Here is a 27,117-nt window from a genome sequence, read left to right as displayed (position 1 = left end):
GGGCTTTGCATTTTTGCGAAGAAAAGCTGCATAGCTATATCTTTTTCGACTCCTGAATTCCATCGATATTTTGTGAATAACATTATGTATTCATCTACTAAACATATGTCGTGTAATTCAAGACTATACAGAGCCTGAGTATATTTCTTCCTCTTCTCTGTATCTTGACTGTTAAAATAGTCTACCCCTATAAATTGTGCTTTAAATAGGGTAGCCATTTTTCCGGCTATCTCGCTCAGAGATTCTCCGGCCAGGACTGACTCTTTCATTTCTGATGAAGTCATGTCCCAAGCAATTTTCACTGATCCCATTAGACTCATTTCTAAAAGTTTAATGAATTCTTCTTTGTTGAGATCAAGTGTACCTGCTGCGATTCTCATAGCAGATGTCCAATCATCTATGAGATCCTCTCTGTTTTTGAAATCTAATACTTCAAGGTTAAGCATAACCCCATAAGGATGTATAGGATCTAAAACAGTCTTCCCGTAGGGTGTTTGGTGCAAGGGAATTTGACTTCTCCTTGTCCTTGTACCCGCTGGGTGTGATCCTCCACCAGTATGGAAATCTGCTTGGGATTCTCTCATATTAACATTCTGAGATCCCACACTTTCCCTTGGTGGTTCCTGAGTAGATGACCAGGTTATAGCAGGTACTTCACCCCCTGCTGTATTCATCTTTAGATCTACAACTTTGAGATTTACGAAAGATTCCGCAAGCTCTTGTAGATTCTCCAGACCAATCATTTCTAAAGTTGTCATCAGATCAATTTCTTCTCTGAGACAGACTTGATTAGATTGATCATCTTTTCTTCTTCAGTCAAAGGTTTTGACACTACTCTGGCCTTTCCTTGTTGGTGTAACAAGGGTTCAGTACCAAATGAGGGTGGTAACCATCCTCCTGAAGTTCTTTTACTAGAACCTGATTGTTGTTCTAGTTTCTGAATTCTTGTTTGAATATCCTTTAATATTCCAAGAATTTCTTCCTGGTCTTAAGGATTTCTTCAACTCGTTGGGGTACAAAATATAGCATGTTGCCATAATTTTGTACTGTTTTATGTATTTCTCTAAGATCTAAGGAGAGCTTAGAAGAGTCTGGCATAATTTCCAGAAACTTATTTGCTTGAATCATAAGTTTACATGAGAATTTACCTGAGGGTGCTGATGCTTCCCTTTCTGTTCTTGATATCTAACAATAGTTAGATTAACTTGTATATATTCCAAAATATTGGAATAAATCTTGTAAATTATTTTTCTCGAACCTAGATTCGGATTCATAATTTTTTCGAAATTCTCCTTCTCATACAATTAGTTACTAGTAATAATAAAATTTGTGTTTGAAATAAATTAACCATATGCTCTGATATCATTTTGAAAGCGCGGAGGATCAATTGAAATTGAAATAGGAAGGAGGGTATTTTTGTCCATTTTAAGGTAATAGGGAGTTTAAAGAAAGTTTTTGATGCATAGGAAATTTAGGGAAGATTGAGTTTGGGTTTGGGGATTTATGAGCAATTTACCCTTATTCTAATAACTTGTAAAAACTTTTTAAAAAATTTCTAAACTCTTTAAATTTTAATACAATGCCTAGTTTTTTTTTTTACACAAAAAAAGTTTTAACAACAAAAAATATAATACATATGAACATATCATATACAAAAGTAAGTCTTATGTGAGACGTTATCTGAGATTTATATTCATAAGGACGGTCAACCGATCCATATCTAAAAAACGAAAAAACAATACTTTTTATATAAAAACAATATTTTTCATGGGTCAGATCGAATAAGAGACTCATATAAAAAAATTAACTCATGAAACGATATTATATAAGTTTTTTTGTGCAGATACAAACTTGTACCAATATAAATATTATATTGAAATCGGGGATGAAGCCTTATTTATTATTAAGGGCTATTTTTAATTATCAATAAAAGCTAATTTTTAGCTGTTTCTATTTGTCGTGTACGATGATATTTAGCAGTTCCCATGTATTCTTGTTGTACCCTCGGGGGTTCTTGGGATAATGCAATTTCTCAAGCAATTGTATTTTTTTTTCTCAACTAAGCAACTTTCTCACGTATCCCACTCGATACCCAATTTTCGGTATCTTTACACGTCCCAAACGGGTTGCGTAATCATTAGATCCATGGACGTTGATAGCCACGTTTGCATATGTAGAAAATATCTAAAAATTAAAATTAATACATCAACATCAAAATTTGTCGGTTAATAAATTATAAGTTTGAGTCCGAACCGAAAGATGTACTGTCGTTGAACACCAAACTTAAATTCCTACGTCCAAATATAACGAGTGTAATTGTGGGGATAGTCGAATCTACAGAGAACGGGAGGTTTATTTCTTTCGAGAATAAAAAATAAATAAAAATAGGGTGATTTTGTGATATGAACTAACTAGAACATCAAGTTTAAAATTAGCAAGTTAAGAGAAATACTAAATTTAAAACAAAAATTTAGTCAATCGATGTAAATGAAATTAAATGAAGAATTTAATATGAATAAATTCTGATTCAAGAGGGTTCCAATATTCGATTATATCATTGTTCGTCGGTTAACATTTGATTTATTTATGCATTTCTAAGCAATTAACCTTAGGGTTACAGGGATAACCGCTAAAATCCTTTTATTTTTCTAATTTAATTGACTAAACATAGCATCCAGTCAATACTTCTTAATAACTAACTGGAATGATAATGTTTCATATTAATTAAAAATATCATTTTCGTTTTGAAAAAACAGTTAATCTTAAAATCTAACAATTGAGATAGCTGCAATTGATCGATCGAGTTTCGTTGATTATTTAGATTAAATATGCTATAATAGCACAACACACCTAATCTATCGCTACTTATGTTCGACAATTACGGATCAATAAATTCATAGATAGTAGTAGAAAATTATATATAAGATTAAATTGTCAGATTAATCGACATACAATTTTCATATAATTAAATATAAATAACACTTGACACGAACAAGAATATTAAATTAAATACAAAACCTCACAATGATAAAAATCTAAATAACGGAATTATTCCTTGAATCAGAAATAAGAACTTGGCCAAGCATGACTCAGTTTACAATTTTCATAAAAATAAGTAAAAATAAAATAAAGAAAAGAAAAGTACTAAATTCCTGAAGAAAACTGAAGAGAAAATCATGTCCTCCTTCTTCCCATGTCTTTCACGTGTGTGAGGTTGAGTTCTCTCATGTCAATTTTGTGTCTCGCTTATGCTTCTTCACGTATGTATTGTTTTTAATGGGTCAAAGGAGAAAAGTCCATCAACTAAAGAAAACCTAATGTAATAAAAAAAAAAATTACAAAAAATGAGTATAGAGTTTTTATGGAATAAAAATTTGTCTTAACGTCTGGTGTAAAATCCACTTTTGAATTTTTCTGCATCAAGTTCTTCACAAAGTTCATATTGAAAATTTTAAATGTGATATAAAATCACATTTTTAGCTCATATTTATCTTAAGAGCAGCAAAATTCATCTTGCAACAAAATAACACAAAATTATATCAATTAAGGACGTCGGAAGTGACAACAATGAGAAATATGACAACAAAAATAAAAACTATTACGAGCTTATCACCCAACCTGAATGAACCCGAAAACTCCGAACTCGAACCCGAACCCGACTAACTCGACTCGACCCAACTCAACCTGATTTTATTTTTAAATTTTTTAAAATAATTAAATAAAAATTCAAAAAATATGTTTTAATATAGAGTAAGTCTCTTGTAAGATGGTCTCACGAATCTTTATCTGTAAGACGGGTCAACCTTATCGATATTCACAATAAAAAGTAATACTCTTAGCATAAAAATAATAATTTTTCATGAATGACTCAAATAAGAGATCTGTCTCACAAAATACGACCTGTGAGACCGTCTCACACAAGTTTTTGTCTTTACTTTAAACACATAATAACAAAAAATCTCATATATATGATTTAAATTCGAAAGTCTAACTATATAAAATTTAAAATGTATTTACTAAATCAAATAAATAACTTTTTTAAAAAAATATTTAAAATAAATATTAAAATATACAAATTTATGATATAAATATACAATATTTTTTTTTTCAAACATAAATTATATAAAAATGTAAATAATATTTATTAATTATATATATATTTTTTAAAAAATTAAATTTTCGGGTAAACCATCAGAATCCGATTACTTTTGCAACCCAAATCTGACTTTTTTGGCATTGAACCAAGTCGAGTTTGCATATCATTTCTATTTTGACACTCAAAATTAAATCAACGATATTTAATAAGATTTATTATCTATCAAATCAAATCTATCTTCGGATATGATGAGGCCGAATTATTTAACAAACATAATTTATTTATTTTCATAAATACTAGTGTCCTTTCACATGTTTTAATTTTTTTAATATTAAATTATTATTATTTTAAATTTTGAGAGATTATATTAAAATTTAATTTTTTTTATAAAAAATTTATAATAATTTTTAAGTCATGAGTGAATGATTATTTAATTTAAAAATTCAAAAATATAGATATCGATAAATAAATATTTGATTAGGATTTCATATATATATATATATATATATATATATATATATATATATATATACATGTTAGATGCTAAGGTACACAAGTTTAATGATAATTTTTATTAAATAAAAATAAAAACATTTTGTAATTTGAGAAAAAATATATTTCTAGTTTATAACAAACATATAATATCAACAAAACTATTTAATCTATAATATAAAATTTGTATTCACTATATTATATAATATATTTATCTTTTAATTTTTTAAGAGAAAAACTTGTGTGAGACGGTCTCAAATGTCGTATTTTGTGGGACGAATATCTTATTTTGGTCATCCATGAAAAAATATTACTTTTTATGCTAAAGATATTACTTTTTATTGTGAATATCGGTAGGATTGATCCGTCTCACAGATAAAGATTCGTGAGACCGTCTCACAAGAGATTTATTTATTTTTTAATATTAAATTCATTTTAAATTAGATTAATTTCTAGAACTGTATACCTCTATCACAACAAGAGATTGAGATTGACGCAACTCCAAAACATCACCTTGTCTTATTCTGCAAATTCACATTCTCATTTGTATTTTTCCAACATCATCTTTCTCTTTTTCTTTTCCCCCATAATTCTCTTCTTTATTCTTTTTATTAAATCAACCGAGTTTCATACCGGAGTGCCCATCTCAAATTTAGGAACTCGCGATAGATATAAGATATTATTGAATCTTGATTTTATGAATTTGGTGTCGGACGAGCAGGAAATATTATAAAATAAGCAGGTTTATATCTACTGAACGAATTAATTCGATTCATATTTGTTATGAAATCAATATTTCGAGATCAAAAGTAATAATTTTTTGTGAGTAGGATAAAAAATTTAATGAAATCTATTCTATAAATAACAGTTACTGCAGATAAACACGAGTTTTGCTTCCCATGATCACCTCCGTCGTCGACGCAATTATCTCCCGAGTCATTATCTAGGCGAATCCGATTCAAAACCAGCACACCATTTTGACCAACTAGTATAACCATATCGGGTGCCACCACAATTATTATCATCACATGAAACAAATTCAAAGTTTCCGTTTTTCTTTCGGATAACTTGAATTTTCACCCGTATCTTCACGTGAAGCATTGGCCTTGGGGCTAGGAAAAGATCGTGTCTTTGTGTATATGTTGATCACTTGGTCATGACCCGGAGATTGGATTGAGAAAAATTTCGTTGTCTTGTTTTGATCATTTTATTTTTCTGGGATTTGATTGATATATGGCTCTTCATCGTGATGATGATGATGGTTTTATCCAATCTGGAGGAGTGGACATCGAGAATCGTGGGGAGAGAATGTCATTCGACAGAAGAGAAAGCGACGCGTCGTGGGAAGGAGACGTGTCGGGGCCGTTGCTTGGTTTGAACAGCAGAATCAACACCACTTCCCAGATTGCCGTTGTTGGTTCCAAAGTTTATCCAATTGAAAGCCTGGATTATGAGTATGATTCAATGTTTCTGTGTCTCATCGGAAAATACTTCAAGGATTATTTGTGGTGTCAAGTTATTTTATTATTTAAACATGTTTGAAACTCACTGATTACTCAAAAAGCTTGATCTTGGACTCATACATGTGTATTGTAAGATAATTTCCGAGATCCTGATAACTTCTTCTTTTAATTTACGAACTTCGTTAGAGCCACAGAAGGGCAAACAAGGACGGACCCAATTAAGACTTAGGTGTCCATTTATTGTGTTTTGGGAGACGAAGCATGTATCTTTTAGAAAAATTAGAAGTAGATTCATTTTTTTTCTATATGAGGTGAGGAAAGTTGCTCCTTCCCGACGGTTCGGCCACCGGAGGGAAGTACTGTCGAAAAGTATTCTTCTATAGAGGTATAACAAATTAAACACACGTGGGATTCTATTCATTCCATATATGTATAAGCAACAATTAAGTTCGAAAATCTTGGTTCTCTGGGTTGGTAGAGCTTGAAGAGGTCAATGCATTCGATTTCACTTCTCATTTGGAATTTAGTACTTTGTGCAACATTTACATTTTAGTAATGCATGGTTTATAGATTCATAGGCAAGCCTAAAACTACTAGTTCTATAGTCCTTCATTCTCATGAGCTTGTTTGTTTTGTATAGAAAATAATTTTTTTGCTGTCCAAACCTGTTGTGATAGCTAAATAACCTCTGATTCAATTTATTGCTACTATTTTGCAGGATTATTGAAAATGAACTCATTAAGCAGGATTGGAGATCTAGGAAAAGGGTTGAAATTTTTCAGTATATTTTTCTTAAATGGACACTTGCTCTTCTCATCGGACTACTCACTGGTCTTGTTGGTTTCTTCAATAATCTCGCAGTTGAAAACATTGCTGGTTTTAAGCTTCAAGTTGCCAATAATTTGATGATCAAGAATCAGTAAGCTCCACTCGTACTTGTTTTTTAGAATTACATAAATGAAATAAATTTGCTGATTAGTTGTACTGGGCTGATTCTAGTTAATATATCGTCGCCACAACCTTCTATCTAAAATGTTTTTTTAGGAGTCTTCTATCTGATATGTCGAGCCTGTTCTTTAAGGTAATGACAGATGTTTAACATGGTCTATGACATAAAACGACCAAAAATGAGGCTGAGATCCACATCAATAATGAAGCTGATTTTTAACATGTAATGGTCTCTCATATTTGTCAAAGAAGGTAATATCATGGTGCATGCATTTGTAAATTCGGCAGTTGTGTAAAGAAGGTTTGATTTTTCTTTGGAAAAGTTCCTTAATCAGACATCTGCACCTTATCAAAACTATATATAATTGGTTTTCCTTTTATTACAAATATTTAACAGTGTTGTTTTCTTTTGTGGCAATTTTGGACTATTCCCTTCTAATATATTTTGTTCCTTTTCTTGCCACGCACTAATAGGGGATACATGATTGACCAATTGTTTATGCTGAGAAGGTGTTCTTAAAAATGTACTTCTTTAAAATTTTAGCAGATTATTCCAAGAATGTTCTGAAACGCTTTTGGACAGTTCTATTTAGGTTTCTTGTACCTTTATTCTCATGAAGTTTGAAGATGAAAACACAGTTAACATGGCAGAAGTATTTTCTTTGATCTGCATATTGTTGAAATTAATGATTGATTCATCTGCTGCTAATTCAATAAGAACAAAGAATTTTTATTCTAACGCAGGCCTTTACCAGCATTTGCCACATATGCCGGTTTGAATTTGATTTTGGCAATTTGTGCTGCAGCACTATGTGCCTTTATTGCCCCGGCAGCTGCTGGTTCTGGAATCCCGGAGGTGAAAGCTTATCTTAATGGCATAGATGCTCATTCCATTTTGGCTCCAAGTACCCTACTTGTAAAGGTTTGTAGGACTTTCTGTTTGCGATACTTTTCTTTAAAATCGTGCAATTTCCAAACATCATGTATCAATCTCTCTTACCAAGGGAATTTGTTACTTCTAAGAGAGGTCTTCACGTGTCTAACTGAATATATGAGCTAATAACTGCCAACATTTTCTCCGTGCACAAAAGTCGTGTCAATTTTAGAGATGTTCGTGTTAAACTAATTGTTTGAAGCTATATTGCATGGATAAGATTATGGGTATCGTATCGAATACGACACGATACGACGATATGACAAATTTTGAAAATATCCGACACGATACGGCTGAGAAACAACAATGATTAAAAAATATGTATAAATATTATATATATATAAATTTAGTATTAAAATTTAAAAATTATAGCGGATGTTACGGAGCTGTAAGGTTGAAAGGCAGATTTAGGGTTCAGCGCACCTAGGGAACGTGGCTAGGGTTCATGGCTGGCTAGGGTCGCGAGGCTAGGTTTAGGTTCACTGGCTAGAGTCGCGCGCTGGCTAGGGTTCGCCTCTGGAGCCGCGCGCGCTGCTAGGGTTCGCTGGTTGGAGTCGCGCTCGGCTAGGGTTCGTGGCTGCCCAGTGTCGGGCGGCTAGGTTTCATTGTCATTGCGAGACTAGGGTCGCGAGGCTGGCTAGGTCAAAGCAGGCAAGTTCGATTCCATTTTCCTAATTTAACACCTAAAACTTTTAACTATTTGCAATTTCGTCAAAACGTATCCCCGCCATGTGCGAGACTTAGCTGGTCAAATCTACAAAATATCAATGACACAAATTTTGCCATGCCGATACTATTTGTGCTACATAGGTTTGAAGCAAAGCTTTTGGATAAATACACAAATAGAACTGAATTTTGATTTGCATGTTCTTGTTAGAACTTGCTTGCCTTGCCTCACTTATAAGGCTTTGATTTTTCATTAATAAAGCAATATGAATTCGAACTTTTTGTAGATTTTTGGTTCTATTCTTGGAGTTTCCGCTGGATTTGTTGTTGGTAAGGAAGGACCAATGGTTCATACTGGTGCATGCATAGCAAACTTTCTTGGACAGGGAGGGTCTCGCAAATATCATCTGACTTTGAAATGGCTCAGATACTTCAAAAATGATCGAGATCGAAGGGATTTGATTACTTGTGGGGCAGCTGCTGGCGTGGCTGCTGCTTTCCGTGCCCCAGTTGGAGGTGTTCTTTTTGCTCTTGAAGAAGCAGCATCGTGGTATCCATCCTCTCCCTGACTCTTCATGCAAGTCTTACTCTTTCAATCATGGCTTTGTAATATATGCTGAATATATATACTCTACCGATAAAGTGAATGACATTTTTGTATTACGGAAATGTATGATCAAGGTTATTTTCTATACTGATTGCTTTCATTTTTCCCCCTGCTAAAAAAATAAATCATAACAATAAAACAATTGAATCTAAAACCTTGAAGTTTGGGTCATGATACAATGGAATTTAACAAAAACAAATGAAATAATATTTCACATTTTTGTGGCCCTCCTTGCGAACCTGATGTGGGTACTGCGTATTTGCTACTCTTCTTAGCCTCTTTACTCAGGTGAATAAGATATTGCTCAAGAAAAAATCTTTATTCTAAAACAAGTAGATACAAGAAATAGCAGCAGCTGCTTTGGCAGAGCGAACCTTTGAAGCAGCTGCTGTTAGAAAATGTTGCTGCGAACCGTTTTTGTCATGGGGTATGTCTTTGTTTTGAGAATGATCTAAAAGAGCACTCAATTATATTGCCTCGCTGAATAGTGACATCAATGATGTTTTGAAGAAAATTGGTTGTTTTCTTAAGCTAAATTTAATAAACAGGTTTTTGCTCAAATTTCTTTGATTCTACCAATGTTATGAACTCATATTTTATGGTTTTAGGTGGCGGAGTACTCTTCTATGGAGGACCTTCTTCACAACTGCCGTTGTTGCGGTTGTGCTGAGATCTCTCACACAATTTTGTCGCAGTGGTAAATGTGGACTGTTTGGACAAGGAGGTTTAATTATGTTTGATGTAAATTCCGAGATCCCTGCTTATAACACCCCAGATCTTCTTGCGGTTATATTCATTGGGGTTCTTGGAGGCATTTTTGGCAGCATTTACAATTATCTTGTGGACAAGGTCTTGAGGACTTATAGCTTCATCAACGAGTATGCAAGTTTACCTCTCTTCTCTTAGCACTAATATACTTGCTTACTGATAAGCAAGAAAATCTATTTATTTTGATAGCAAAAAAGATCTACCTAATAACAACCATTTCCTGTCTTACATTGGTGAATGAATTATGCTCAAGGTTTACCGAAAGGGAAATTATGCATAAACTTGAAATTTAATACAACCATGCTGACCTGTGTTTGTTTTATCTGTTGTCATTACAATTTGATACCATATTCTATAGATCATCTGTTATCATTTTGTGTATTACTGCATTTATTTTTGAATAATTGATTTATACTTTCACTGGATATTTATCAATCTTCTACATTATTCAACAATTACATGCAGGAAAGGCCCTACATTCAAGATCCTACTTGTCATGTCTATTTCCCTTTTAACCTCTTGTTGTGCCTTTGGCCTTCCTTGGATTGTTCCGTGCACCCCATGCCCTAGTGGCTTGCAAGAAGAGTGCCCCACGACAAGCCGTTCTGGCAACTACAAAAGCTTCCAATGTCAGCCCGGATACTACAATGATCTTACTTCCCTTTTCTTTAACACCAACGATGATGCGATCCGCAACCTGTTTAGTTCTAGAAGCAAGAAGGAATTTCAGATATCCTCACTGTTTATATTCTTTATTGGTACATACTGCCTTGGGATTGCTACTTACGGTATTGCTATCCCTTCTGGGCTCTTTATTCCTGTCATCCTTGCTGGTGCCTCCTATGGCCGTCTCGTAGGAAGACTCTTGGGATCAGTGTCAAATCTTGATGTTGGGCTCTTCGCGATACTTGGAGCTGCTTCTTTCCTTGGTGGCACGATGAGAATGACAGTGTCTATTTGTGTGATACTCTTGGAGCTCACCAATGATCTATTAATGCTACCATTAGTGATGCTTGTTCTTCTCATTTCAAAAACTGTGGCTGATAGTTTCAATAAGGGTGTGTACGACCAAATCTTGAAATTGAAAGGTTTACCTTATATGGAAGCTCATGCTGAACCATACATGAGACATTTAGTTGCTGGTGATGTTTGTTCTGGTCCATTGATAGCATTTTCTGGTGTTGAAAAGGTGGGTAATATTCACCATGCTCTAGAAATGACTGGGCACAATGCCTTTCCTGTGATCGACGGCCCCCCATTCTGCGATGCACCAGAACTATGTGGGCTGGTTTTGAGGTCCCATCTACTTGTTCTACTCAAAAGAAAGAAATTCACTAAGAGCAAGATCTTGTCCGGTTCAGAAGTCCTTAGAACTTTTCGCGCGTTTGATTTCGCCAAGGCTGGATCAGGAAAAGGGCTTAAAGTTGAGGATTTAGAACTCAGTGAAGAGGAAATGGAGATGTATGTTGATCTCCATCCAATCACTAATACATCTCCATACACAGTAGTGGAGACCATGTCTCTAGCCAAAGCTGCTGTTCTCTTTCGAGAACTCGGCCTCAGACACCTGTGTGTTGTCCCAAAGAAACCAGGGGTAAGTGACAAACTTTTAATGATTTTTCTTCTCTAACTTCTTTAACATATCTATATATATTTGCAGCGGCCTCCGATAGTTGGGATTTTGACGAGGCACGACTTGATGCCTGAGCATGTTCTGGGACTCTACCCTCAACTTATTCCTCACAAGTAGCCATGGCAACTGCTTGGCTTTTGATTCTTTATGTGAGTGAGAAGGGATTGACCTGCAAGTTCCGAAGCTTTACTTGTGAAATCAATCTATTCTCAACTTTCACATTCATCAAAAGATTCAATGTACATCATACTCATTACTGAATATATTACTATGAACTTGTGTGTGTGTGTGTTTTTTTTTTAATCTGTTACAATCCCATGAATGTTCAGTTAACTAGTTGGCAAATTGGGTTGCAGAATGTTGAGCTGTCTTAAATCTTTGCCTAAATTGATAATGTATTTAAATATTTGATATTTTTTGAATATAAAAAATCACTAAATCATGAGGTGGTTAATGTTGTTGGTCCTAATTTCAATGAAATTTTACATATTTTAATAGTAAAAAATGTGTAGGTTGCATTTTATTATTAATATTTGACGTTCTTTAGCGCGCGATGTGGATCTGAATTAAATAATGTTTTTGTTAAATTTATAGAGATTATATCGAAAAATAAAAACCAAAGTATTTTATGATATTTTTTTTATATTAGAGATGAAACGTTAATGGGAAATTTTAAAAATATATATAAATATAAATGAATATTTTATTGAGATATGATAATCAAATATAAATAAAATTTTACTAAAATATGTTTTTATTATATTTTTTTATTAAATGAAGATTAAAATATGTATTTTTTGTTTATAAAAAATTAAATGATGACCTCGAAATTAGTTATTTTATGTCTCTCATATATTGTAATATAATATAAGTACATTGTTTATACTTTTGTCAATAAATAACAAAACTAACAAAATTATAAGAGTGGGTCTCTTGTGAGATGATCTCACAAATCTTTATCTGTAAGACGGGTCAACTCTACCAATATTTACAATAAAAATTAATACTCTTAGCATAAAAAGTAATATTTTTCATGGATGATTCAAATAAGAGATCTGTATTACAAAATACAACTCATGAGACCGTCTCACACAAGTTTTTGTCAAATTATAATGTTCTAAATTGTATCACATGCACACAATCAACTATGATAAGTGGTATAGATGAATCTGGAATACATAAAAACTCTTATGAGACTATCTCACAGATCCTTTATGTTAGAAAAATCTCTTATCCGACTTGATCTATGATTTGATGTAGATCGAGACGACCCTTAATGATTTTTTTTCAAAATTATATATCGAGCTAAATTGAAATAAAAAATAAACTATCTTTGCTCAAGTTCGATTGTTTTTTTCCAACTTAATTTCAAATTTTATTCAGTAAATTTGGATTTGAGCTCAAGTTTGATGTCTGTCAATTAAAAAATTATTAAAAATATATTCGGACTCATTATTAATTCATATGAGCAAGGCTCCCTCAGCTTGGAGGCGCGCACACAAAAAGCTAGCTAATGTACTTTGGTTGGCGCCTCTCTTTTCAAATTCATCCTTAATCAAATCAATCTCACAAAGATTTCAACCCCTAGTTTTGTAATCATTCCAGGTGTTGTCGAAATTCCTTGAAATACATAAGATGATTCTCAGAACTCCACCGCCGCGGAAGCGGAGGGCGGAAGCGCTGCTGCCGGAAGACCGTGCTGATATGAGCCCTACTTCCAACAGGCAGCTGGTGATTTTCGAGGATCTGCTGGAGCCGGAACATTCTCACGACCACTCAATCCCCATTACATCCGATCAAATGCTCTGTACTTACCAATGCCGTCAGATGGTATAAGCTCAGTTCTTTTTCCGATTCAATTGCTCTCCTTTTTATGCAGAGTTATCTCTATTTGATATGTTGGTAATATTTTATATTGTGTATTTATGAATTCAATATCTGTTGGCTCCCGCGCTAGTTTTTTTTTCTCCGTTGGTTTGTTTCCGCGGGTAATTGACTTATTACACCAATCTGGGGTTGGTACTGTGGACATGAATGACTGGCTCGATTTCTCATGCACATTTTTTGGGGCCACTCTTCCTTTTCTTTTAATGAATTTGCTTGAGGAACTTTTATTGACAATTTCATGGCTGTAGCAATTTTTTCTTGTAGGTTAAATCAGAATTTTTTGATGCCTTGAGCAGTGCAGAAAAACAAGCACGTGATTACCAAACTAAATTCGAAGTATTGAATGATGGTTTCAGAAAAACTGGTGAGATTGGGATTATATATTTCTGCACCTCTATAAGATCCATCATAACATGCGCACATGGAGAGCAAAACAACGATAACATGTTTTAAGTTCCTTGTCCTTTTTCTTTTTCTCCATTATCTCTGTACTCATCACTTTCCACTATTGTCTCAGCTTTATGCCTCCAGTCGGTCATTTATGGACTTGTATCATTAAAAAGTTGTTCCTCTTCAGAGAATTATTAGTCCCCGTTGCTTTTGATAATGGAGAATGTAGTGATTAGAAATTATTAAGTTTTTGGTGCGGCTTGAACAGCTATGCTTATTAAGGATCCGGTAGTTATATTGGTATTGCTAATGGGATTCATACTAACCTTAAATTCTAGAGTGGAACACTAACAGATATCACAATGGTTGTTTAGAAAGGAAAAAACTACACTATGACCCCAAAATTAGTTGTTCTAGCACTAGACTCCCTCATGTAATATAATATAATTTGTACACCTCTACATATTGTTTATACTTTTGTTAATGAATAACATAATTAACAAACTTATAATATCTAAACTGTATCACATTCACACAATCAACTATGGAAAATAGATTTTTTTATCCAGCCAACTTCTTCTTATGGTGATTACCTATTTGGGGTCTCTGGTTCTCATTCTCTTGGAACAGGAAGAATATAGCATCTGTAAATTTTGATCTTTGCTTCTCTGATGCTTTGAGTGCATTCTCACCACCACTCTTCAATCAGTTTTTTTACTGGTTTTACATTGATGTCTTTTGCCAGCTTCTTAACTGATTATGTTGAACAATTTGAAGTGCCTGGTTTAATTTTTTTATTTTCAATCTCTAAGTTTTCCCCGTGTTTAAATATTTCCATGAATTGGAATGAGTGAACTCTGTATAGTTAAAGTTCTTATGGAGATAAGTTACTTATTCGTGTAACTGAAAAAGTCATTCAACTTTGTATAGTTAAAGTTCTTATGGAGATAAGTTACTTATTCATATAACTGAAAAACTCATTCAATGTCATCACCCACAATCTCACAGTTCAAAGGAAAACAATTTTTTTTTTGCTAGTAAAGACAATTCTAGCTAGTTTATTTAGACGTACTTGATCTATTTACTTCTTTATCTTTAATCATGCACTCCAGTATATTTGTTCATGATCTATTTCAAGCATCAATATGCCCATGCCCTATTTTTGAATTTTTTTGATAATATGCCTAAAATGATATTGTGAATGAAGGTAGGGATGTTTAATTTAATTTTAGTTTGAATTATTGTTGTAGAAGCTGAGAGAAAGAAGTTACGAGATCAACTATGTAATATGGAACAAGAACTGGCTGCAGCTAAAGGACGTGAGCTGATGTTGCAAGAGCATCTGAGAAAGGAGGTTGATTTTTCTCAAGAACAGCTCAAAAAACAATTACAATCCTTTAGTGAACTTGAGGTGCGGCAATTTATTGTGATTTTAAGTCTAATGCTGTATTTTTTGTGCCATTGGATTTTTGAGCTGTGACATAGTCTAGCATGTGTAGAGACTAGAGATGATTCCGTAATTATGGATGGTAGCAATAGGGGCCTCATGTGCCAATGAAGGAGAAATGAAACACGCTTCTGGTTATTGCGCTAACAGTTTTTTTAAAAACAAATGAAAAAGTGTTGTCTTTTTTGGATCGAAAATTGTATTTTAGAAACTCTTAACAAGTCTATATTTGGGAGGAATCTCTAACCGTTTTTTGTCACTGAAATTATTGAAACTTACAGTACTGAGTAGTGTTCTATTTTTTTAATGTATGCTATTTTTTAAATAAGTAAATATGATCTATAATACATTTGAGTAAAATGGTTAAATTTTTATTAATAAAAATGTTTTTAGAAGTGTAAAAGTATAATTGGAAACATATTTATCTAGAAATATAAAGTTTAATTATAAAATACACAAATATAAATTTACAAAATGCCCGTGAACACCTCTGATTTATTAATTGCATTTAGATGATAGATTACAGATATAATGAGAAGTGAATTTGGAATAGATGAAGTAGGGTGAATTGGGTGAAATATTGATTGAGGCCTAAGGGGAAAGGGTAAAAACGAGGTTCTAGTTAGTAAAAATTAAAATTAAAAATTAAGAAAACAAAACTGAAACAGGGGGACCTTGTTTCTATTTATTGTTTCTCCAGAAATAGGTGCTTCCAAATAGAACCATATACCTGTTCTTGGTTTTGGAGAATTAGAAAACATAAATGAGCTGTTTTTGGTCTCCCAAATTGGCCCACCGAATGATAATTTGTTGATTTAACATGGAAATTACATTTTAAGCTTTTGAGGATGAAATCCCTAGGCCGTGTAACATTGAGATCTTGCTCACGATCAGCTCATTCTTATGAGTTTGTGTCTGAGATAACCTAGTGTGTGCATTACATGGTTTGGACGGTTTTGCCAGTTTTTTGGCCCTGCCAGTTCTTGCGATTTTCAAGTTAGTTCTATGGCTGTGCAAGTGGACCCCTAAGCTCACATTTTGTGGGTCAATGTAGGTTGAGCAGTTTATAGTTGTCTTTATTTGACTCTCACTTTCTGTGATGGCTGAGAGAAAGTGAGGACATAGTAAGATTTTACTGTTTTCTTGGTTTGTTCTTCAGAGACTAAATTTCATTTGTTTGTACATGAAGCAGTAAAATCACTGTGACGATTGCATAGTAGTATGTTTGTTGAAACCTTGCATTGCCTTGAATTTTGAAATTGCCACCTTTTCTCCTACAATACTAATATGTTGTCTGCTAGCTATTGGATTGAGTGTGGTGATATCTGGATTAGCCTGATCAATTGGTGCACCTCAGTATCATTTTATTCTGTTTTACTCTGTCCCAGTGGCAAGTATGCATACATCTCAGACTTGGTGCTTGCGATAATCTCTCAGCAAATAATAATTTTCGATTTGGTCTCTTTATAGTTAGAACTTCTTACATACTTATGTTTTGAATCTCCTGAAATACTTAAACCACATTTTGTAAGGAAATACGGGGTATCGACAAGTACATACATAATTTCTTTATAATGTCTACATCAGCATGAGCCACATCTAATATCTTAATGGTTTGCATGAAAATAGATCTATTCATTTTCTATCTGATATTAGTTCTAATATGACAATGGTGAACCAACTGATTAGGGGTGCTCTTAAGTGTCCTTTTGAGTTTTTTAACACTCGATGGATGAAACCCTCTATTCCAATGCATGTCATTAACTCCAGTACCACCAGCCACAGATGATCCTCCTTTAAAGGTCTGACTACGAATTGGAGAAAACAAATTGTAATCATCTGACTTGAACTTGAATGTTGTACTTATTTTTGATGCACCATCTGACTTCTGAATCTAATATGCATTTTCCCCAAAATTTATTTCTCAAGGGTCTTTCTTTGATATGGAATATTCTTATAATTTTTTATATTACTTTATTTGAACTTTACGTGATACATGTTTAGGTCAGAATCAAGACAAAAGATATATTATTGGACTGGGGAAATAATGATGTATTTTGGGTATCCACAACATCAAAACCTAACCGAATCATTTCAAGACCAGTTCTCAAATTGTCATCTAAGAATGGACAGTTTCTAGCTGGCATTTGGATTACCCAACTTTAATTGCCTGCATTTTCGTTAACCTTTTCAATCCAACTGTACTCGCAAGTGTCCATATGAAATAAATTTGAGGTTCTATTGGTAGAGCCATCAATTCGGATTTGGCCCATCAGGCCAACCCGCCCCGTCACTAAAAAGGGCGGGTTGGGTTGTGATTTCGGCGGTCCGTCAATTTTTTTTATAAATTGTATTATAATTATTATTTCTTATATTTAATGTGTTGTTGACAAGTTTTGAAAGATTTATATTATTTGAAACGATTTATATATGGTTGATAAGTTTTGAAATATTTATATATTTATAATTATAATATTTTATGTATAATTGATTAATTTTCAGTATTCGATATTGTGCCCTAGGCGGCCGTCTAGGGCGGCGCACCGAAAAGGTGCTAGTGGGCCTTGGGGTGGTGGGACTCCGGCTGTATCTTTGGCTGCGTCAGTCAAGTTGACTGAGAACAACGAAGATTTCGACGACGGCGGTCTTCCAGAATTCTATAGCCGATGAGATTCTAGGCATGATGAACAATGAAAATGGGAGAAAAGAAGGAGAAGAAATGAATGAAAATGACAGTAATCACCGGTGGTTAGGATAAGAGAAAAATGAAAAATATCAAATTTTTTTTTTAATTTTGGGCCAACTAATGGACAAACCCATTAATTTTTAAATTGGCCTAATCCCCAATGACTAATGTATTAAACATATTTCTTATTTTTTTATCATCAATGACAGATTTATTACTTGTGTCATGTCCCCGCCTAGTTGCTAGACACTGGTCTAGCATACGACTAGTGCCTACTGCTAGACCAACGTTTAGAGAATTGTATTATTTATTATGATTTATACATGGATGATGAATTTTGAAATTAGTATATTATTTATAATAGATTATGTGTGTTTTTTTTAAAAAAAAAATTCCAATTTTTTATTTTTTACTAATTTTTTTTGGCGGGGTTGGATTGCCTAACCGTAATCCGTGGGGGGTTGGATTGGATTTAGGTTTTTCCAACCTGCCTAGTTGGCGGGGCAGGCCACGGGCCGAGGCCGGCTGGCAGCCCTTCTGACAGCTCTATCTATTGGGTTCTCTTGAAGCATGAACATAGATTGGCATACTTCAGATTTGTATATATTTTCAATAATTTGGATGAGAACTATTTCTAAAGTGCTACTATTCTGGAACTATATGATCGCTGCATTTTGACTGCTTTGAACCGCTGTAGCAACCTATGAGCTGTTAAGTTTTTGAGATTCACGTTGTAGTCATTAATAGTCGTCCATGTCCAATTGTAGTATGATGACTTTTTACTTCAATTTCTACCCTTTCCTATGAGCCTCTCATAAATTATATTTGTGTGATCTTACATATGTGAATTCTCTAACCTTATTATTTTGTAGTCTGTGTTTCAGCTTTTCTTTCAACTTTTTTACTACTGTGTTTATTTCACTTAAATAGTGTTCTTCTTAGCATTTTCCTGTTTGCACCTGTTCTGTTGTATTTGGTTTTGTAGGTTAAGTTCCGAAATGAGACGGGTCTTCGCAAAAAAGCTGAGTTGTCTGCATCCAAAGCTGATGAAAAAGCAAGCATTTTAGATGGAAAGCTTAGTACTTTAGCTGGAAGCGTGGACAAGGAGAAAAGACGTCTTCAAAATGAGATTGTACAACTGAGAAATGAATCGAAGTTTTCCATTTCTAGAATAAGAGCTGAGGTTGGTACTTCAACTTTGTTTACAGGGATAACGCTATTCATGGTCACTTAGTATTTAAATTTCGTTATTTGTGTTTCAGCTTGAGAAAATGCAGTGCAGAGCTGAAAATGCTGAAAAAGAGTCAGCACTAGTGAACGAACAATTGGAAAAATTTAAGAAGCGACTTGATGAGGTAAATTTTTTTGCTACGTTCAACCTATGTATTTGATTTTTTAAAATTTCTCGTCGTAATATATTTTTCTATGTTTAGATGAATTTAAGCCTGAAATATTGTTTGCTTACCATGAAATTTCGACCTTTGTGGCTAAATGTGTGTTGAGGTGAAGTATATTCTCGTGTTTCTCTATTTTCAGGTATGCATGAAGCATGAAAGCGGGTTCATTCTTGTCCATGTTAAGGATAAAAATGTACCTGTCTTATTGTCAGTGTAATGGACAATAATTATCAATCTCTTTTTTCCACGTTCATGTACTTCATTGAATCCTGTGTAATTATTGCATTATGATAGGCAATCAATTTCTTTTCCGCTGTTAACAGTGCATGCAGGATAAATTGGCAGTAGAAAAAAAGTTATCCACCTTAACATCTCTGGAAGCTCCTTCCAAGGATGCTGATTTACTGGTGAAACATTTGCAAGATGAACTAAGGAACTATGTAAGCCGTGTATTGTGCATTGTAAATTTTGAATGTTTCTTGTTAGGTCTGGAGGTTTTGTATTTGCTTTTATGGTCATCAATTCATGAAAAGAGTTTAGATGGAAATTGGACGTAAAAATAATGTAGTCCATGTGTGATTGGGCATGTTACAGAATATAATGTTAAATGCCTCACATTTATAGTGGTTCAAGATTTTTGTAACTTAGATGAGGTGGTCATTCAGTAACAAGAAAAACTAGGGAGTGAGCTACTAGCAGATATCCTCTGTAATGAAGAAGTATCCTGTTTATAAGTAGTCATCTACATTATTTCGGCACCAAATACACTTTTAGCTTAGGAATCATTGTAAATTTACATCCACCTGGTAGTTCACATAAATAAAGTCGCATCAACAGTATTTGATGCGTGGCGTTTATGATGATTGCAGTGACTACCATTTTCTTGGTGCTTATTCAATCGAGAATCAATCAGTTAAAAGTCCCTACCCTATATTTCTTGCATACCTTGTTATCCTTGACCAGATATTTCCATACTGTAGTCATCCATTATAATGTCATGATCCATTACGTTGTTGTAACTTGGCTCAATCTGTCATCAGGAGTCTGAAGTACGTGAAGCAAGAAAGATAAAAGCTTCTCATGATAACATTGAGTTGTTGAAAGAAAAATTGCATGAAGAAAAGAACCGGAGAGAGAGGACAGAGATGGACTTGCTTAAATTAGCTGATCTCCAGTCGAGCATGAAGAAGTTGGAGGATGAATTGTCTACATGGAAATCAGTGATCAAGGAAATACCTGGTGTATCATCTGCAGATGATATACCTCTCAAATTTGCAGCTTTACAGAAGTATGCTACTACTTAGTCAGCCTTTCTTTTATACTTAGTTATATATACTTTTTCTGTTGTTACTTTGATTCTGTAAAAGTTAAAAACTACGACATTATTTAAAAGTAAACCTCTCTCTCTCTGTCTCTCGCTCCCCCTTGTTTTCTGTCATGTATTCAACTTTTATATACTGCCGGTACTTCTGATATTATGAATATCAAGAATGTCTACCGAAACTGCTGCATCATTTAATGTCTATATATTTATAAACTTCTATTTCTCCGATTGAAAGTAGATGAATTTGAGAAAAGAAATGTAATAACTGTGCCTCTTGCTGTATTAACTTTAGTTTTGCTTCATGAACTTTAACGATTATCATCTGATTTCATTTGGGGTGGGCCACATTGTTCATGTTGTTCTGGTGTATTTTCATGTTAGAATTTTTTACTTTCTTAGTGCGCTATTGCAGGGAGGTGGTTGATAGCATGATTAGAGAAGGTGAGGCCCACGCAAGGATGAAACAAATACAAGTGGCTCTTGATACTTCAATACTTGATAAACAACAAGCTGATAATGATGCTAAGATGGCAACAGAGAGGGCAGAGTCCTTTAAAGCAGAAATCCAAAGGCTAGAGTTCATGGTTAGTATTTAGTACTACATTAAATGAGTTCTGGTCGTTAGATGCTTTTAAATGAATTGTGATTCTTCTGTGTTGACCTGGATAACTGTTGAGGAATTTGAGATTATCTTGGAAAAATATTTTGTACTTTTAGTACACAAAGCCTACTAATTCTGCTCATTGATTTAGCTACTTGGCTGTTGCAGCTTGCTTCAATTACAGAGGAAAGAGACCGCTTGAGAAATGTTGTCAGTGGTTTGAAAGAGCACACAAATCTTCAAGGTGGAGCTGAATCAGTCGGTGGAACTATTGTTCAGGTTATAGAGTGCCATTCTTCCTTTGCTTCTAACTCATCCTGTTATCTTTCTCAGTTTATATACTAATCAATCTATCATGTTGACAGGAGCTTGAAATGTCCCTTTCCAAGAAGGAAAACTATTCCATCGAACTAGAAAAAAATTTAGTTGAACTGAAGGAGATTAATAGCCGTCAACATGATGAAATAAAGCTGCTGAATGAGAGGTTGACCAATGAAGCAAGAAGATTGAAGATGTTAGAGAGAGAAGATGATCGTCTTCGATCAGAGATATCTTTGTTGGAGTCCAAGGTGTGAGTGTGTTTCAAGGAAAATCTACTTCTGTCCAACAATTTTTTGTGATCCTTGCTATCTTCACCATTGTCTACTATTCTCATGCTTCTAAAGTTTAACATGACGGTGATTAATCTGAAAGTTCTCACATATGTCCAAAAAGTTGATAGTTTGACCAGCGAAGAACAAATAGAATTTGATGCTTTGAACTAAATGGCCATAAACTATTTTTTTGTTGGGAGGATTAGATATTCTTTTATTTGACTGTAATAATGAGAATTTGAGCTGACGTCCACTGGAAAAGAGCATAGCAGAAAGCTGGCATAACATTCTATGTGTGGTAAGTTCCACTAATTACCCTGGAAGCGTTAATATATTCTTTACCTCAATGACAGCCAACCTCATTTTTTTTATATTTATTCCTTCTTCATGCTATTTTATTCTCTACTTGTTTACTGGCTTGATTTTTAATTATGCGGACAACTTATAATTGCCGAGTCCACAATTCAGCTAAATTATTCTTCTGGTCTTATAGCATAGCAAGTTAAGAAACGTTCCCCAGGAAATGATAACTAATCATGAAATTGAAATTTCATAATATGGGTGCTTTGATCTAAACTGCCATGAAATGGATAATTATAAATAGCAGCTGATAATGATTGATATTTTCGTTTATTTTTTCCTTGTCTGAAACCATTTGGTCGGATTCTTTATTCTCTACTTGTACTTCTATTGGTCTTCTTTATGATGATGAATCTTATTGCTTCTACAGCTGGGACATGGAGATTTTTCTTCTGCTAATACAAAAGTTCTACGAATGGTTAACACCCTAACAGTTGACAGTGAGGCAAAACAGACAATTGAGGCGCTGCAAAATGAGTTGCAGAAGACCAAGGAGAAGTTACTGGCTGTTGAAGAACTCAAAAAGCAGTCACGTAAGAAAGATCAAGTTTTAGACTGTAAACCATTGCATATTTTTTCTTTTTAAAATAACGTGCATATTTATTTCTGTTGTTAGGATCATTATGGTATTGGTAATAACAGAGCACAGTCAAGTTGTTTGTTACTTTTATTGTTCCTCTGCACCAAGTTGAAAAGTGCGCTAAGGGGGGGTGTATGTGTGTTACTTGATTGTGAACCCTTTACCTGATCAGATCTGTTGCGTGACATCCAATACACTATAGATGTATGATATTTCACTTCAAGCATCATATAAAAGTCCGCCTCATAGGAAGAAAAGAGTGATCCATGGGGGGATATACATCCCACCAAGTTATGAGTGCATGACATGAAATTTATTTTTTCCATTTTTATTTTTGCCACACTGATGAAAATAAATTATTAGTGGTGCCACCTTCGCATAATTTATGTGATGTAACATAAACACATATTGAGCTTGGAGAGATTGGCTGAAGTTAACTCTGAGAAAACTCAGTGCAGGAAATTATATTACAAATAATTGTTATTTAAAAATGGATATATGAAGACTGGTGTTATGGTGGAGCTTTTTTTCTAACCTTCCTCTCTAGTAAAAAGTGAAGCAAACTTTATGTGTAAGAAGATGAATATATCAGATATGAGAACCACTCTACAATCTGCTCAACAACATTGCATAAATGAAGAAAACTGTGGTATATGCTCAGTAAACTAATTCCGTTGTTTCTGGTGGCTGTTGATATGGCTTTGTTGGTTAAATTGTGCTGCGAAGCTGATGCTGGTACACTTGTTGACTCATATGTTGCTGGGAAAATTAAACAATTAAAAGAGCAAGTTGCAACTCTAGAAAAACGTGAGGAGAGGTGAGTGTTGAATGCTTTCTCAGAGTTATCTGTCGCACATACCACTCCCTTTTTTTGGAACTTAGGCGTCTGCAATATATGATGCAACAGATACAAGACTGTTTTTGCAGACAGAATCTCTGTTTTCAGGCGGGCATGCTGTGAACTGTTTGGCTACAAGGTATCAATTATCATATGCCAAAATCTTAGTTTTGGTTCTCAAACTATTATTACAAGTGTTTCTATTCTCTTGGCAGTTGAATTGACTACCTCTAGACATTATTTTATGATTTCAAAACCCACTTGTTAGGTACCAATTATCTGTTCTCTCCAGACTTGTATGCTACTTGTTTTGATATTATAGAACTTTTCATTTTCTTTTCCATGAATATTTTCAGCACCACTTCTCTTTCCAGTATTTCCAAATCAAAAGGGGGAATGGTAAAAATTCTTGGTCCATATAAGTTTAGTGATGGAAAAGATAAAAAAATATGATTTAGAGTGAATAGCAGTTTCTAAATCCCCCACACTTCACCTGCCATCTCTACGACACAAAACATGGATCACATTGTTTCAGTTCATACATGGCAAAAAGGGATTGCTTCGTTTAACCTCACCCCAGGTCAATAAGGTCTACATTTGATGGTAATGCCTTATTCGAAAAAAAAAAGAACCTCTGATGCCCCTTTAAGAGAAACCCTGCAATTTTTAGCTCTTTAATTGAAGTTGGGAATTCAAAGTCAAAATTGAGGGTATGTTTCGTGGGACAAAGCATTTTACACTGTAGATGGCAAAAGGGCAAAGATATATGAAGTCAGTGAGCAGTTGGCAGTATATAAGTGACAAAACGGCTTTAATTCCCATGCTCCTGTTGTGTTGTTACTCCAATCATGTTATTTTAGGCTCTTATTTGGCATTTATTTGAAATGAATCTAACTGAAGGAAAACATTTCTATATGCTTTACTGTTTCTCCTCCCAGGTGCAATGCTTTTCAATTCCATTTCGAAGCAGCTAATTATTCATTTTGTGACGTAAAATTGTTTGACTTATGTAATCATTGTTTAGTTTTGCTTCATAGATTTGATGTGGTTTTTACGTGTAGTCGTGAATGAAGACAATATAATAGGTCAGAGGTCAACAAATATTAGTCAAATCTGTATATTGAAAATTCAGTGTCGAACGATGACTACATAATGCTAGTTGAAAAAATTTGAACCAACTAAATTTTTCCGGCTTGTTTTGATCGATTAAAATAATATAGTACGATTAAAATAACATTGAATTCTTTCAGAATTGTGAGGCTCATACTTCATCATGCTACCCCTGGCCAAATGAATGTTCACGTTTCCTTGCTATTAGAGGTATCTTTTCATCTTCCCAAAATGACCAAGCTCTTTCCAAAAGTGCCCTTGTGAGAATAGAAGATATGACTCAGACTAACAAAATGTTAAAAGTTTTCATAAATTTTGCTTCATTTTTCACTTTTAAAACCCGGATCCAATTCAATATATTTGGATGGATAATTTAAATGTGGAAAGGTTGATTTTAAATTCTCCCCCCCCACCTCTCACCCTCTTGACCATTTGATCCTTTGAATACTATATTTCTCATGGATAATGTCAACAAAATACAATGCAACAATATCAGACAAACTCGAGTAACTATTCCTGGAACCGTCACCTGTCAAACTCAACTGCTTTGTCTGGATAAGAACAAGCGTAACTGCTGCTAGATGCATGTTTGTCCGCCTGCCGCCTGTCCTAGACGTTTGCCAAGTGTCATTCTTCTTGCTTGCTAGGCTTATGTGAGTTATATTCAGAAAATATAATCAAACACAAGCGTGATCAAACGTGAGAGAGTGATAAGCTTGAGCGTGCAAGTCTACCCGCAGAAAGGTTGAAAAAATTAGCAATAAAGTGATTCTTAGATCTACCAATATCTTGACTATAATATTTTGAAAATGGTTCAGATTGTGATGGATGACCACCAGCGTTCAGATGGCATACCGGTTACACGGTTTGTTCTTCATTCTATTTATGCTATGAGCGACGAGGAGAAGCTTGAATTTGAATATGAATCTGGAAACACAAAACTTATAGTAAGTGGGTGGTGGTTGTATCTTTCTATTATTGTGGAGATTGACTTGATAAAAATCTTAACTATTTGTTTTTTCCAACTTCTTATCATTCAAAATACTAGGTGAACGCATACACCATGCAGCCTGAGATATCACGGCAGGTCTGAACTAAACATCTTTTGTTGCTTCTTTATTTTTTCATATCAATGGTTTGATTGCAACCATTTTCTATAAAATAAAGACTTTGAATTTTAAATTAGAAGTGGCATGATCTTGTCTGCGATGGAAGGACATTGCTAAATGAAATAGGATCTTGTTGGTTCAACTAGTTTGAATTTGCATAACCAATGGAAGTTAATTTTTTTGAATAGGATATCCTGTCTTAAATGTTTTCTTTAGGCAAATCAATAACTTAGCTATTTAAATTTTCGTGCTTCCAGAAGAGAGCAATTTGAGAGCACCCTGAGTCCTCTAATATTCAATTGCATTCCCCGGAAAAAAAATGAGCTTATTCAGGTTTCATTTTTAATTTTCTTTGTCCGTAAAAAGCATTCTTGTAGATAACTTGTGATGAAGATTGCTTGGGTAACGGCTAGGTTTATCCTAAATTGATTATTATGATTATTGTTATGCAAATGCATCTTCTGTTATATTGTTCTTCTTGCCTTATATTTTGCGACGGCGCTGTCATGTCTTGATTTTTTGCATGCTACTTGGGTCATCTTGGTATTGAACATCAGAATAGTAACTGCATAGAACATTTCCCGTGCTCAAGTGAAAAATCAACTGCAGAATTTAAAAATAATGCCTCGAACTGGTTGCAATCACGAGTTTCGAACCTCAGCTGAAGGTATGTCTAGTTTTGTTTGACTGATGCGATTTTTGCAGGTTGAAATATTTATTCGGAAGATGAATTCAATTCCTGCTTTCATTTCAAATCTGACAGTGGAGTCTTTCAATAAGCGTACTCTCTCATGAAATGTGGCACTGGATTTGCATTTGATCAAGCACTTTCTCAATGTTGATGGATGCATCACAATACTGATTGTAAGATATTTGTTAATTAATGTCTGGGAACCCCTTTACTTGTTAGTCTATTTGAGAGCACTTCTGTATTGTACATAATTATAAAATCCCATTTGCACTTGCTTTGTTCTTCGTTCATGAAATGCAAATAATTTCTGAAGCACAAAATTTCCTTATAGAATCATATTTGCATTCAGACCATATGCCTGTGTAAATTCCTTGATCCCAAATTCGTCGGCGTGATAATTTAGCATCGAGCTTGGCATCGAGGGTATAGAGGAAATGGCCTAATGCAAAGTCGAACCAGCTAGGCGAGCATGAGTAGTTAACCTTTGTCGACAGAAA

The 27,117-nt window shown here is 34.1% G+C and overlaps 2 protein-coding genes across 4 annotated transcripts; both read left to right on the top strand.

Annotated features, from left to right (window-relative positions):
• Positions 1-5,463: 5,463 nt before the first annotated feature.
• LOC142518091 (chloride channel protein CLC-c) lies at positions 5,464-11,826 on the top strand. Of its 2 annotated transcripts, XM_075620760.1 has the most exons (8): positions 5,952-6,042; positions 6,770-6,818; positions 6,913-6,970; positions 7,744-7,921; positions 8,887-9,149; positions 9,815-10,084; positions 10,440-11,568; positions 11,635-11,826. In XM_075620760.1, exons 3-8 carry the CDS (start codon positions 6,957-6,959, stop codon positions 11,722-11,724), a joined length of 1,944 nt encoding a protein of 647 aa, XP_075476875.1. In that variant the 5' UTR covers positions 5,952-6,042; positions 6,770-6,818; positions 6,913-6,956; the 3' UTR covers positions 11,725-11,826. The 2 variants fall into 2 exon arrangements, with proteins under 2 accessions (XP_075476874.1, XP_075476875.1); XM_075620759.1 differs by having other exon boundaries at positions 5,464-6,042; positions 6,770-6,970.
• Positions 11,827-13,076: 1,250 nt separating this feature from the next.
• LOC142517886 (mitotic spindle checkpoint protein MAD1) lies at positions 13,077-26,905 on the top strand. Of its 2 annotated transcripts, XM_075620384.1 has the most exons (16): positions 13,077-13,437; positions 13,759-13,858; positions 15,135-15,295; positions 19,003-19,200; positions 19,280-19,372; positions 19,738-19,854; positions 20,455-20,702; positions 21,151-21,322; positions 21,508-21,618; positions 21,705-21,908; positions 22,663-22,825; positions 23,599-23,689; positions 23,780-23,849; positions 25,639-25,767; positions 25,869-25,907; positions 26,635-26,905. In XM_075620384.1, the coding sequence occupies exons 1-16, from the start codon at positions 13,243-13,245 to the stop codon at positions 26,722-26,724; spliced, it is 2,181 nt and encodes a 726-aa protein (XP_075476499.1). In that variant the 5' UTR covers positions 13,077-13,242; the 3' UTR covers positions 26,725-26,905. The 2 variants fall into 2 exon arrangements, with proteins under 2 accessions (XP_075476499.1, XP_075476500.1); XM_075620385.1 differs by lacking the exon at positions 13,759-13,858.
• The last annotated feature ends 212 nt before the right edge of the window (positions 26,906-27,117 follow it).

This window comes from Primulina tabacum, chromosome 11 (genome assembly GCF_025594145.1).
Source record: "Primulina tabacum isolate GXHZ01 chromosome 11, ASM2559414v2, whole genome shotgun sequence".
In the NCBI taxonomy this organism is placed as follows: Eukaryota; Viridiplantae; Streptophyta; class Magnoliopsida; order Lamiales; family Gesneriaceae; genus Primulina; species Primulina tabacum.
This window is presented reverse-complemented; position numbering and strand designations above follow the sequence as displayed.